This window comes from Pseudopipra pipra, chromosome 8, assembly GCF_036250125.1.
Source record: "Pseudopipra pipra isolate bDixPip1 chromosome 8, bDixPip1.hap1, whole genome shotgun sequence".
Classification (NCBI taxonomy): domain Eukaryota; kingdom Metazoa; phylum Chordata; class Aves; order Passeriformes; family Pipridae; genus Pseudopipra; species Pseudopipra pipra.
This window is the reverse complement of record NC_087556.1, coordinates 20,440,207-20,455,237: the sequence shown is the minus strand read 5'-3', so window position 1 is coordinate 20,455,237 and position 15,031 is coordinate 20,440,207. Positions and strand designations below refer to the sequence as shown.

General features: G+C 39.0%; 1 protein-coding gene across 1 annotated transcript in view; it reads right to left on the bottom strand.

The window, feature by feature from the left end:
- Window positions 1-15,018, bottom strand: part of TNKS2 (tankyrase 2) — a 29,805-nt gene extending 14,787 nt beyond the window's left edge. The window contains exons 1-12 of the mRNA XM_064662884.1: window positions 14,678-15,018; window positions 8,472-8,696; window positions 7,412-7,507; window positions 6,461-6,497; window positions 6,085-6,160; window positions 4,828-4,922; window positions 4,241-4,307; window positions 2,685-2,871; window positions 1,652-1,773; window positions 1,073-1,164; window positions 906-984; window positions 214-385 (exon numbers count right to left, since the gene is read on the bottom strand). Of these exons, the coding sequence (XP_064518954.1) occupies window positions 214-385; window positions 906-984; window positions 1,073-1,164; window positions 1,652-1,773; window positions 2,685-2,871; window positions 4,241-4,307; window positions 4,828-4,922; window positions 6,085-6,160; window positions 6,461-6,497; window positions 7,412-7,507; window positions 8,472-8,696; window positions 14,678-14,885 (1,456 nt within the window). The 5' untranslated portion in view covers window positions 14,886-15,018. The remainder of the gene's footprint in view (window positions 1-213; window positions 386-905; window positions 985-1,072; window positions 1,165-1,651; window positions 1,774-2,684; window positions 2,872-4,240; window positions 4,308-4,827; window positions 4,923-6,084; window positions 6,161-6,460; window positions 6,498-7,411; window positions 7,508-8,471; window positions 8,697-14,677) is intronic.
- Between the last annotated feature and the right edge of the window lie 13 nt (window positions 15,019-15,031).

Below are 15,031 nucleotides of genomic sequence, written 5' to 3'. Positions count from 1 at the left end.
TATTTCAGGTGGCCATGCCATGAACATTCCGAGCATCTCTGACAATCTAGAGAGTAAATGATATTGTTAACTAGGGAATGCAACTCCACAACCCAGTACTGCTTCTTGAAGAACACACTTTTTTTTTACTTGTCTTAACTCTTATTTCTTGACAGCACTTGAAACGGCAAGTAAAACAAAGCACTACAGCAGATCTTGAATTAATCAGCATACCCTGTAGCAGCTGCTGCACGCTTTCAGTCCCCATCTGTAAGGCTGTAAAGCCCTGCAGAGACACGATGGAAGGATCACATCCAGAACTCAGCAGCAACCTGCAGGTCTGAAGATGACCACAATGTGCTGCTCTATGAAGAGAGGTCTGGCCAAGATTATCTAATGCATTAACCTAAATATAACGCAGACAAGAGATATCACCATCAAAATTTAGCATTAAAGATGTTTTCATTGCTGACTGGGAGCACTTCACAAGTATTCATCTTACTTTAATTAAAAGAACATATTTAGCATATATCCAAAGGTCATTGTAATTTTTATTGCACACAAGTTCATGTAAAATCTACCTGTCACATAGTTCAGTCTAGCTTCTCTCTGTTTATATATATTCCCTACTTTTTTTCCTTACACATTTCATTATTACTGCTGGATAATGAAGCACTGAATAAGACATTCAAAAAATTTTCCATTCACACAGAGAACTATAACTGCATTTCAAACATTCATTTAAAACAATGATCCATTTGTAAGGCTGTACTGATGGATTGATGGCCTATATCTGAAGTGTATAAATCTAGAACCTTCCAAAATTTATTATTTTAGAAAAGCCTGTCTACTTGGCTGTCCATTCTCATAGCATGAAAACCCATATAGTAAACAAATGTCAACAAAAACCCCCGTGATACTCATACCTTAGCTTCATGTTTCACAACTACTTCAACAACATCATTATGAGCCTTTTCTGATGCCACATGCAGCGGAGTCAAGAAGCTTTAAAAAAAAAAAAGGAATAATTCAAAATGTATTTTGCAAAATCTTCTAAACAACCACTTAGGAGTATTCATTTGAAACCACTCACTCTTTTGTTTTTTCATTGATGTTGGCTCCTTTCCTCAGCAGAAGTTCACATACTTGTTTCCTCTTAGGATATGGAGATGCAGCAGCACAGTGCTGTGAACATTAAAAAATTTAGGATTAACAACTAGCTAGCAATATAAAGGCTTTATTGCTTGCTGATCAGCTGGCAGTTAAGAGCTAGTGGTGTACAAAGTCAACAGAAAAAAGCCCCAAAACATGCAGAAGCTTATTAATTTGGAAGATTCCAAATGGGCTTTTGGATTTACTCTTGGTATTTTCCAGAGCTCCCTCTCCAATAATTGCTGGAAACCATCAAGCTTTACAAAAAAAGGTAACACACATAGCTTGCTGTTGCTTAAAATGAGATTGTTCTACAAAAAAGTAATTCAGATAACCTAAAAAGGCAATTTAGGTTAGTCTTAAAGTTAACTTCAAAAACAAAATATTAATCAGTGTTATTTGTTTAACTAGACACTGGATATTCCAGGTTGGTCTGAATTGCACTCTTCAGTACCGAGATTTTTATTTCTAAACTATACTACAATATAAGCAAAATCATTAATAAATCCTGAAATATTACCAATGCTGTCTCATGTGTCTGAGGATGCTTGAAGTTCACTGTTTCCAAAGACAGATGTTTCTTTATACGAGCTACATCTGACTCTCTTGCAGCCTGTAGTAGTGAGTGACCTTTGAATTCATCTTTAAAAACAAATAAATACATAGCAGAAGGTTACGAGGTTGGCTTGAGATGGATCAAGAGAATTGTTTCTTTCAGTTAGACAAAACTATTCATTTTATTCAGCACACCACAGTACAGACATTTTCAGCTCTGACTCAAGCCTTTGCATCACGTGACAGAACTTGTTAGTTAAGTCAAAACACCGTATGAATTTTGCTTTGTTTCTAAACCAAAGCCAGAGATACCCAAACTGGCTGAACAAGATCTATTTCACTCACCACTTTATAGGTTCTACTGTTCACATATGTACCAATTCAAGCATATATAAATCTCTACTTCTGACCTATAGTTGGAAAACCATTTTTAGATGCTAACACGAAGTCTAATGTAGTATTTACTGACAATTTTTGTACATATCCCAGAAAGTTATTGTTTGACCACTCAAGGACAGAATTTGAGGTCACTTTTGCAACTCCTTTAGTTCGCTGGACAAAAATCAATGCCCCTCATCAACTTCTTTGAACTTTCAGTGTTTGTGGCATACTGAAATATATTCAGCATTCTAAACAGTTATGATTTTTCTTTTCTTCAAACAAAACACTGTGGAATAAAAATGAGTATTTCAACAGGTATGGAAAATGACAGTGTATTGGCAAGGTTGTGAGGGAAAGTGTGTATTCTGGGAAGAAAAGCTACGAAACCCATCACAACCACATGACTGTAAAATTGACAGTAAAATTATTTTAAATGCCTACATTTAGAAAATCTAGCAATCTCAAATTATAAACAGTGAAATGTACTGTTCAATGTTGCACAATGGCTTGGAAAGTGTAAGCATTTTCCAAATCTGATTTCTGGCAGGTCACTGTCTAGGGAAGCTAAATACACATCACAAGCTATAACTATAGAACTGATCTCACTTTATACTCACATGCTAATCGTTCTTTTAATTGGGGTGTTGGAGCCAAATCAATGGTGCTTTTGTTGTGACAGTTCAACAGTGTTGGGTCAGCACCATAACTTAACAAAAGAGAACATACTTCCACCCTGTTCTTAGAAGCTGCTTCATGCAGAGGGGTGAATTGCCACAGATCCATTGCATTCACACATGCTCCATGCTTAAAAGGGAAAGGGGTAAAAAAAGATGCAACATCAAAACCAGATCGTTAGAAAAAGACAAGGTTATTAGTTTTAATACAGTAGACTGTTAAAATAAAAATCAATGCTTATATGCAAACTGTTTCCAAGACACTCATTTTCAATCTATCACAATTAAATACAAGGTTCTGCAAGTAATGGTCTTGGATGATTAATGTACGTGGAATTCTTCTCCAGTAACATTTTGATTGCACCTCGAGTTCAGTCTGTAATCAAGTCTAATAGGACATGTTTTTCCCCATTGCTTCTATTAAAGCTGTATGGCTTTGCAAAAAGTAATTCAAGATTCTCTGGAGGAGAAATCCAACGTGGAATACAACTCTACCTTAACAGTTAAGACACACAGTAGTGTATAGCCAAAAGTTCATTTATGGAGTTTTTTGGGTCTAGTACCACCATTGCAAAAATTCACTTTACAATTGGCCTCTGAAGTAACAAAATCATGACTATTTATACTTACTACAATACATGCTTATTTTAATAATTTTTTTTTACTTAATTTTTTGCTAAAAAAAATTGAAAGACATGGAATTAGTGGGGGGCTTAGTCATCCAGGATGGAAAAAGGGCTACTCCCTGAGCATCCAAATGTCTGAAGTTATCTAACAGAACACCCTCAGCTGTTATAATGATCAGGATTTGCTGAGGCAGCTGAGAATAGACATAGTTCAAAAATCCCTTGGTGGAAAATGCAGATTATTTTGCAGGCCACATCTTCAAGCCACTAGTTTCATGTGCTTCATACTTATCTTCAAGATTAACATAATCCAGATAAACCACTTTAGTTACAGGAGTTCACTTATGTTAGGAAAATTGACATGTTTCTATTTCTTTTTGGGGTGAAGGCTACAATTCAGGGCCAGAACTGATGTTATAAAATTAATTTCCTCAAGAGACTGAACACTCATTAATTTTAAAACATTTACTATTTTTACCAGGTTTTTTTAAACATCTCTTATTACTCTGCCTTCTGAAATATTTCTCTACCATCAAATTCAAAATATCACTCAGTTTTTAGGGTTTTCTTCTGGTGGAATTGTTTGGGTAAGGGTAGAAAGGTTGAGATAAGCAGTACTTACTTCCTGGTACAAAAACATTCAACTCTGGAGCAGAGAGAGTTAAAAACAGAAAGCACATTTATAAAGAAAAAGCTTCCTTGCAAGCAGAAGATTCTGTAGCTCCAGCTTAATAATCACTAACATGTAAAGCAAAAGCTATCTATTGTGAAGTTTTGTAAATCTAAGTACCAAAAAAAATATGCAACTTGTATTAGTCCATTATAAACCGCTCTTATTTAATAATATTCAACTTCATCTCTTCAGAGACCAACCTTTACTAGAAGCTCTGTTACTTCATAATGACCATAGGAACAGGCATTGTGAAGTGGTACCAGATCTCTATACAGAAGAAAAATGAGAAGGATGATTATTCTAGTACACATATTTCAATTCCAAATGCATCTATAACACTGCAAACAGTACTATGCTGCACTTTGAACATTTTACAAAAATAAGATGAGAGATGATCAGATGAAGCTGAGGGGAAATAGGAAGCTGGAGAAGAAACCAGAAAATCCCATCAGCATTTATCAGAACAAACACCTAAAATTATCAGAAGATGAGAAATGAATTGCATTGTCTCACTGCAGATGAGCTGGTTTCACTCAGACTTGAAACCCTAAGCAGGAAGAACTGTCTGCAGGGAATGTTCAGGAGTGACCATAATTCTATCTTTTTTTTAATATCTCCTTGCTTGAAAACTAATCAAGTTGCATTTTTGTCATAACAGAAAGGTTAAAGATGACAGAACAGCCTCAAGTTGGAATTCTTCCTGGTTAAAACAGCATTATTGTTCTTTACTTCATCTCCTTTCTTAACAAATTCTGTTAATTCTGAACAAAAGAAAAAAGGAATGTACCCTTTATCCTTGGCATGTACGTCAGCCCCGTGCTGCAGTAAGAGCTGTACTATTTTTACACGGTTATACCCAGCTGCTAAATGTAATGGAGTAGACTGAAATGAAAGAAGGTAGAAGTAATCAGTAACACAAAATCAAGGGTTGATTTTATTCTTTTTTTCAAAACTTGTTAACAGTACTGAACACTGAAGTCTTTAAAGATTTACAAGGTTAAAAAAACCCAAAAAACAGAGTGCTTGAATCAGATATTTGATAACTATGTTCATTGTTTACTGACTACTCTAGTCAACATAAACACAAATCCTGAATTTACTCCATCACTAATACATTTGGGTAACTAAGGCCCTCTGAAAGGATTTTTGAGTCCTACAGTCCATTTTTGTCTTTTAGCCTACCCTAACTAGAAACACTTTGCTGGTACAAACTATGTCCCTTGTGAAAGGGGAAGTAAGGGGGCCATTAGAATCAATAAATTATGAAGATATCTCCCTGCCAATCAATAAAGTAAGTTTAGAAATTATCAACAGAAATTGTTATCCACATCTGGGAGTGCAGTAGGTTAGTGGGATGTGGGGGAAACTTAATCTTCTCTTCCAAACTCTCACCCTCCACAGAGCAGACAGATAACTGCTCTGTAATCATTTCTAGCGAATGCATCCAAGCATCAATGTTTTGGAGATCCCAATATCTCACCACAAAACCTCAAAAAGGGAAAGTAATTAGATCAAAACTTAGATGAATGAATACACATACCTAATAATAACAACAAGGATGCCAAAAATTGATACTCAATAATCTGAACCTTCCACAGGCTAGGGGCTGAACCCAGAAGATTCAAAATTTTTCAGAATGGAGATTTTGAACATTTGTATGTTATTTCTTTACCAATACTTACAGTGATGAACAGCTCACTTGCCTAGGGTGCATGGCAAATAAGGGGCCTGTATCTCTCTGAGAGCAATAAGAACCCATGGAATGGCCCTGTTTCTTTATCACTGCAGATATGAAAGTCAAGCCAAAGTTTCAATTGAAAAGGTGTTTGCTTATTGTTCCTAGATAGAAATACCTACATAGTTAAGATTAAAAAACAAACAAAAAAAAATCATCTGGCTGCTAGAGAGGTGGTATCTTATTTTCCCACACAGAGTGAAGAAAATAGACAGATTTTATGTTTAACATTTTTAAAATCTGGTCAAACAATGACTGTGAAACGTGTAAGAGAGAACTAATTTTAAATCAGGTTTTAAACAAAAATACCTTTCTGCCATCACTTGCATGACAGTTAACATTTAAAGGTGTAAGAAGAGACATCATCTTTTCCTCATTCCCACTCCTGAAAAATAAGATATGAAATGGGCAGAAATATTTTTATCTTATTTGTTAGTAGCTTATTCTGGTTTTATATTTTACATTGCTATAATGTTCAGCAGATTTTAAGCAATACATTCACCTCTGTATTGTCAGCATTAAAGGGAAAACAAAAATGCATTTAGACAACTATTTTGGTAGTTTCTTTCACAGAAAACAGCCAAAGCTTACCATCTAGATGGAATGACAGCTCAAAAGACAATATATACATTAATTGCACACAATTTTGAAAATATAATTCCAGATATCTTCCAAACCTACATACCTGGCACTTTCTAAGAGTTCATCTTTCTTGTATTCACCTAGAAGACAAAAGGGCTTTCTTCAGCAATCAAACAAATATGAAATTCACTACTTATCCTCCTCTTCTAAAATTTTAGAGAACACAAGTGCTAGAAGTACATAAAAGCACACCTTTCAGTACTTAAAGGATGCTCACAGAAAATAGGAAGAATGATTTTTTACTGTAGTGGGTTGACCTTGGCTGGACAGCATGTGCCCACCAAGTTGCTCTGTCACTCTCCTTCTCAGCCGGACTGGGAAGTTTGGGTCAGCTGGCCTACCTGTGCCCCTACCAGGATCTTGCCCTTGACTGGGCATGGGGAGGGTGGTGTGTCAGCACTGCCCAGCAGCAGCCAAAACACTGATGTGTTATCAATGCCTTTCTAGCTACCAATGCAAAGAACAACAGTGTGAGGGCTGCTATGGGGAACTGTACTTCATCTCAGCCAGACCCAATACACTTACACAGGCAGAAAATGACAGACAAGGGGAAATGTTTTTAAACTAAAATAGGAGAGATTTAGACTAGATGTTAGAAGGAAATTCTTTACTCAGAGGGTAGTAAGATACTGGAATAGGTTGCCCAGAGAAGCTGGGGATGCCTTGTCTCTGGAAGTGTTTAACGCCATGCTGGATGGGACTCTGGGCAACCTGGTCTAGTGGATGTCCCTGCCCATGGCAGGGGGGTTGGAACTAGATGATCTTTAAGGTCCCTTTCAACCCAAACCATCTGAGAGTTCATTACTGAACTAGCACAATAAACTATCAAGAACACATGCCATGACTGAGATGATGAAGGCCATAAGGGAATTTCTATTTAGAATTATAAACCAGGGAGAAGTTAGAGTAGCATCAAAAAGACAAAACCCAAACTATTGTATTATATTAGTTCAACTGTTATTAGTCATAAAGTAATTTAAAGATTATCACTTACCAGTCAGCACTGCCTTTGCAGACGGGTCTGCTAAATCCAGAGCTGTTCTTCCATCTGTGTTCCGGATGGTTGGTTCAGCACCGTGCTGCAACAATACTACAAAAATGCCAAAGTTTTCCATGAGAAAACAATTCTACAAGACAAGGCTTATGAGATATATCATTACTGTAAGCTGCAAGCAACAAAAAAAAAAAAATCCAGTTCCTGATCCTAATTTACTTTCTCAGATTTTTAATGTCAGATTTCCCTAATGTCATCTGCAAACAGTTTATCCAGTGAAACATGTCTACACACATTTTATGAGAAAAAAGCGGAGCAGAAAGGGAACGACGACAGACTGGCAAGAGGCAATCTCAGCTGAAAGCTTATGACACACTACAAAAAACCAGTGGCAAATTCCATTATCTCCAGAGCATGCTGATCCAAATCCATAAGCGACCGTGCCCTAAACTGTATGCAGCAGTGACAGGTCGTGCATCTTGCACTCATACTCAGGCCAAACAGGCAATGTTATATATACAACTCTCTCTGGCTGTGCTCCTTAAAGCAAAGAAGAGCCAACCACATAATCAAAAAATGTTTCTTGACCACATATCTTAACTTTCTACCTCTTCCTTAAGAAGTTCTTCACAGAAACTGTGTAGGCAAAACAAGTGGTCAATATAACTGAAGTTTAGCTCCATCTTAACTAATTTAACACAGCTGCTATATATAGACAGAATGAATCCATTATTAAAATCAGGTTTTTTCTTTTCACTGCACTGTGAGCAGCAGCAGAAGGCAGCATAAGAGTCTAAGCTGAAATAGAACAAAATTTAGCTCCATCACATCACTCTGTAGTTCTTTCTCCATGATGTCAATGTGAACCTTCATAGATCAGCAAATATCAAAAACAGTGATATGTAATAAGTGACATATGAACTTATGTTTACAAAAGATTTTTAGTTTTAACCCTTATACTAGCCATAGCTTCACAGACTAAAAATGGTCTTTAAAAGGTTCTGGATTTTTCACAGTGAAAACAAATGAGTCAGTCACAGGAAGAGTGGGAGAAAATTACCAATGCAGACATCTGTCTTGCCCTTAATGGCAGCTTCATGAAGAGGAGTGTAATTCCAATTATCCCGAGCGTTGGGATCTGCACCATGCCGCAAGAGAAGATTGACGACTTCAGCATGACCAAAAGAGCAAGCATTGTGAAGAGGAATAAGGCCTCCATCATCTCGGGCATGGACATTGGCACCACTCTGAAGCAAATATTCCACTACATCCTTCCGACCAAAACCTTGAAGAGAAAAAGGGAGAAAAGGTGTCAGGATGGGGTAAGAAAATTCCATGTCCACATGTACAGATTGAAACAACAAACTTAAATGACAGAAACCACTCTAAATAACAACCACAACTGGCACTGTTTACTAAAGGAGCATTGACACACTAAGGCTGTTTTTGAAACCCCTAAAAATTAGATTAAAATCGGTAGAAAAATAATAGTCAAGATTACTGGAACAATGAATAGGGCTCCCACAAGTCAACAGCTTCCTGAAAATGTAACAAAAAGAACAGAACAGTGACAACAAAACCTATTTTTTAGTCACTTCATATGGCTATTCAACTGAACAATATTTTATGTGATACTCTGCCAAACCACAGCCAGTTTGTGTATGGACCCATGGATGAGCCCTGGGAACAGTAAGGATGAGACTGGCTTCAAGCCAATGCATGTAGAGTCCAAGGTGGAAGTGTTTAAAGCCAGGCTGGATGGGGACCTAAGCAGCCTGGTCTAGTGACTGACATCCCTGTCCATGGCAGAGAGATTGGAACTACATGATCTTCAAGGTCCTTTCCAACCCAAAAAATTCTATGATTCTATTTACAATTCATATTCTAAGCTTTTAAAAAAATATCCATATAACAGGAAAAGTATTTCACAGAATAAAGTTTCTTGTTTTTTAAAAGAAGCAAGTAGGCAGCACTACTCTCAGGAAGACTAGAAGCATGGCTATTTGCTTTCTAAGGAATAATTAACTGAAAAGTGTACACAGATTCCATCTTTGAAATAATCACTTAAGAAAGCCCTTAGGGACATAAGAAGTTTAACTGACACCATTCTAAATTGAAGAAATTTATTACGAGAGTATGCACAACCATAACTTAAACATATTCATACTCTCTATTTTCAGTGATGTCTAAAATTATTATAAATATTTGATCTTGACTGAAGAACAAAAATGCTCTTATACATTCTCAGGTACTTTTTTACAAGCCTGTTATTCAAGTTAGTGGACAGCAAAAAATACACCCACTGGTACATCTGGGCTTAGAAATATATCATAAATAAGGTAATTGCTCTTATAAAACATTTCTATAGCTACTATTTTTCAGTTTCAGCTGAATCTTGCATGCTTTTTTTAATGGCAAATAAACTAGGACAACAAGCTGTATCTTGTTTGCTCCAGTATCTCCACAGGAGGCCAGAAAGCCTTAGGATTTCTGCTTGTAGCCATTATGCCCATCTGGTTATGTTCCAAAGACCACTGCCTACAGAAATCCCTCAAAGGTTCCATGAGTGTCTCTGTGGGTCTCAGGGATTATTATAGCAGTAAGAACCATATTTTGGTATGTACCACTCTTCTGTCAAGTACCTACTGGGAAACAACCCATGTGTGCAGGACTTGATCTTCCTTGCTTTAAGTATCTGACTTAGAAACTGTTTGCCTAAAAAGATCAGGACCTGGATGGGGATGAAGTTTGGGCTTTTCCCTCAGACAGAATAACCACGCAGTTGCCAACACCACTGATACTCAGGTTGTAGCAAATTTAAACTTTGCTACAAATCATCCATGGAATGTCAGCAGATAGGTGTTAAGTCCCTGCAACCATAACCTAAAAATGATGTATTTTCCTGATAACAACACAGCGTTTCAGTGACAAAGCCACCAAAGCATACGAGAAGTGACAACATTTCAGTTACAACTGAATTTTTAGTTTTAGCTTAGTTGTGACTCAACCTTTTCATAGCATGTTCTTCACTAAAACTGACTTCAGTAAATCCCTCTCTTGGAGCAAGAGGCACTTTCACCATCTGAAGCTCACAGAAAAACCCAACTGCCATTATTAAGCAATTTCCGGATCCTACTTGATAAGAGAAGATCTTGTAGACATATATGTCAAAGAGAAAGAGGCCAGAAAAAGTATTCAGAAAAGCCTTAGTTAAATTCTAACTTTTCTCTTCTTCCCTCAAAAGTCTGGTAAGGAACCACATTCACCATGAATTCGTCATTATTATAAAAATCAGTTAATGTGAAACTTTTTAATCCCAGAACGAACTTCAAGGTGGTTTCAAGTAAAAGTCACAAGGCTGTACCGGTGATGTGCTTCAATTTTTCAAAATAACACAAATCTTAGCTTACTAGCACTTTGCCTATGACAGAATCACAGACTGTACAGCAAAATCACTTTTGAGTCTCAACATGACACCTACCCACCTTGCCTGTCCTAAGAGAGAATGGGAGCTCAGCTCACTTGGGATAAGAACTGGATCAGACATGTGGTCCATGCAAAACTCATTTATCTGCACTGGCACAGTAAGCCATATTCACTGCACATGCATGCATATTTCTGCTGCTGCAAAAAAAAAATCAATACCTGTACATATACCCACGCACCCATATTGTCTATATACTAAATTATACACAGTGTATTTCTCATTCTTAAATACATTTAGCTTTCCCACCTAGGTATTATAAATATATAAAAATACTAGGTATTATAAATAACAGTATTTATAAATACCTATTAGGTATTATAAATACTGTTATTTTTTTAATGTGTCCTGATTTTTTTCTTACCACTTCAAGCCTTTAAAACTTCTGCTTCTACTTTGAATGCATACTCAAAATTTACTAAATTCTTTGAGAATCTACACAAATGAGACTTTTGCAAGTGCCAGAGTTCTGCAAACACATCATCAAAGCTGTTATTTGATGACAGACGGCTTGGTATTTTCTTCTTTGAGTACCAAAAAAACATTTTCCAGGACTGCTGCAATATGTTAGAAAAGCCTCTGATCAAATTCTCCATCCCAAATTTACACATCTGGTAGCTAAGCCACTCATTCTTATATACAAGGCATTCCTATCCCTCAGAGTGTTTTTGAAGGTAAAAGGCCAATCTTAGCAGGAATCAACCCCATAACTGAACACCAGCTGTAGTGAACCTCATAACAGGCATAGAGAATTCACTCAGATCCCTCTATTTAGTACAGAGGTTCAATCAGATACAGCTCCTGAGCAGCCTGCAGCTTCTCTCTGTGCAAAGCCTGCATCCATTCAGAAAATGCCTCCAGTACAGCAACACCCCCAACTACCTGTATCTAATTTAGTGTTGAGATGAGCTCACTTGCATCACACCAATTTTTGTAACTTCTCTCCAGCACCGAGTGCACCGCAGGGATTCCTCACTTCCTTTTGGAAGTATCTGTACAAGAGGGCACCATATATGGAAGGAGAATTATTTTCTCATCACATTCTAAAGGATGCATGCGTACAGAGGAAATGACCAAACTGCACAATGGCCTCTCCTCGTGTTGTTTTCACCAAGACTGGAAAGTGGGGAGTGCCTTTGCTGACACAGGGCAGGCAGCCACTACCTCCTGTATTAGTTCCTCTTTGCCATTAGTCAGCTGCTGCAAAAACTATTTCAAACCACAACATTGTGATTTTTAAGGGCTGGGGATTTTCTTTGGCTCTTGAGCTTTTATACAAAGACCACCAAAGTGGGATCATAGCTTGGAACCGTGCAAGGTAACTGTCTTATCATCATGAACATTTGGATTTTTTTGTTGCAAAGAAGGAGGGCTGGCTACTCAGGACCTCCAGCTGACACTCTTCTACCATCTGTGACAACTGAACACCTCACTGCACTTGCTCCCTGACCAGCTACAAATTTTTAGCTGACAATTCCTGATTATAAACCATAATAGAAATGTGTAACTGTATATAATTAAAAATGTATTTATTTACAGTCACTATGTGCCACAATTGACATTCAGCTAATACTGATGAGATGAAAAGGTAACAGAAAGAACTGAGCTTCAATGCTTCTCCCCTACCCTGGGCATTCATATTTTTGATGAATTTCAGATTGCAGGAATGGCATTTTGGTACTTGCCAAGTCCCTGAAGCCTTGTGATACTTTGAAGTTTGACACATACTGTGGTGAAAAAGACTGGCTTGAGCAAGTATATGTAGGTTATAGTGAGAAAGGATGGAGCCCATTTTATTGTGAAGGGAGTGGGCTCCTGACTGAATCTTCACTACAACTTACCACTACAAAATCCGAAGAGCAACCTTCCCCAAAGCCCAATATGTATTATCTCTGATAATGACACATGCCCAGGGAGAGCTTGTAGTGTTTTTTTTTAATATACTTTATTTTAAAATCCACCTTTACAAAATGACACATGGAAAAAGAGGACTTAGTTTTATTTTTTTTTAAATTGCTCGGTAAAATCTGTGAAAAGTCTTAAAAAATAGAACCCAAGTCCAGACCCCAGAATGCCACTCTAAAAAAGGAAAAAAAGGCAATACAAAACCTATCAGTGTATTTCAACCCCATCTCTTCCATATAAGAAGTCTCAAAACTGAAAGAAACTAGTCAGAAAAGTTTTGTAATGTATTTTCTAAGAACACCAAGCCAATTAGTATAAACAAAGCAGGAATACAACAGATTTTTGCTTTCACTTCCTCGAATGGAATTCCTTTAGAGGCAGAAGACAAAGGAAGTTCGTATTACTCCGATTGTGAGTAATGGGGTAAAGGCAAAGCAAAACAAAACCAGTAACTCCCAAGTTGGAGAGTTACTTAAGTCCACCTTTCACATGGAGTCTATTGCAGGTGGGCTGACAACAGTGGAGTTCGACCTGAGGCAGTAAAAAGTGTTAAATCCAGAAATGATGCAAATATTTTATACCACATGTTAACCAGAAACTTTCAGCATCTCCTACAGTCTGGTGAGAGGAGGAATTAATTTCTCTCTATCAGGTCTGGAGAACACTTAAGCATGGCAATGGTGTTACTCATTTACACACCAACATTAGAAGTCGAACAACTACGCGAACTTATTACTGTGCATTTTTTCAAACAAAAATCTTTCTGTAGATCAGGAGTTCTTTAAAGTCAAGACGGATCACTCCTGTTCAGAGAGATAAACTAGGTCACTGTATTGAATGAGAAACATCTTAGGCCCCAAAAAAAGCCCAAAACAACCAAAACCAACCAAACCAAACCCCTCGCTTCTCCAAAAGGCTCTAAAACATACACATTTGTTTAGAAGTTCAGAGTCAATTAGTGAACAGGCAGGACTGCTGCATATAAAAGAACAGCTGCAAAATTGTTTTCCTCTGACAGGATATTTTAAGTTGTCTCCTGGGCTCTCTTATTGATCAAATTTCTTAAATTTATGAAATGCTGCTGCCCTAAGAAGGCTTTCAAAAACTTAGACCTCTTAGGTCTGAGTCAAGACTACTTAACACAAAAAAAGGAAATCTTAAGTAGAAACTTTTTCTAAGACAATTCAGTAAAGAAACGAACATCTTTGTTACTATCCATGCTGCTCAGCCAAAAAGAAGCTGCTGTCTTCTGCAGCCTGCCAGCCTTCGGGTCCTACATCTAAGGCTGTAATCAAATCAAAACCACCAACACAAAAACAAGTTACAGTCAGGTCTTTGTCTGAAAAGGTGGGATACAATCTTCTGGCCTGCTGCCAGAGAAAGCAGTTGTTCTGTGACGTCAGTTGTTTGCGTACTAAAGTCTTGAATTAACAAAGTCCACTTGTTAAAGATAAGAATGCAAAAAGCTTAGAAATGGTGTTATCTGACAGGCACCTTCATGGGTGCAATTCCAAAAACGCGCAGGCCTGCTGAAATCCGCCAGAACTGTACCTGGGACAAGTGTCCCTGTCGGAGCTCACGTGTCACAACACGAACAGAACAAACCCCGCTCCAGATGTCCTTAAGGCCAGCCGAGGTTTGTTTTTTTTTAAAAAAAAGGGAAAAGGGAAAAGGAAATAGACCGAGAGCAGACGCCGCTGCACCGCCCGCAGCCCCCACCGCGTGGGTGACCCCGAGCGGGCCCCGGGGCCGGGCAGAGCCGGGGGGAGGCGATGCTCGGGGCGATGGAGCGCCCGGACCCTCGAGCTCCGCCCGCCCGAGCGGCCCAGGCTGCCGGCGCTGCCCCGCGGCCCGGCCCGGCTCCCCCCGCCCGGTACCTGCGGCGAAGTGCAGCGGGCTGGACTTCCTGCCCGCCGTGTCGCGGCTGTTCACGTTCTCGGGCCGCACCAGCCGCTTGACCCGCTCCACGTCCCCGTTCCTGCAGGCCTCGAACAGCTCCCGGGCCGGCTCGGCCGCGGCCGCCGCGCCGCATCCCGGTGTCTCAGCCAGGGCGGCAGCGCCGCCCGCGCAGCGCCGCCCCGCCATGCCGGGCCGGGCCGGGCCGGGCCGCCCCCGCAGCCCCCGCACGGCCCCGCACACGCTCCGGGCGGGCGCTGCGCCCGGCGGAGGGATCCGGGCACCGCCGGCTCAGTGCGCAGGCGCGCCCGCCGGGAGCCTCCGCCCACCGTGAG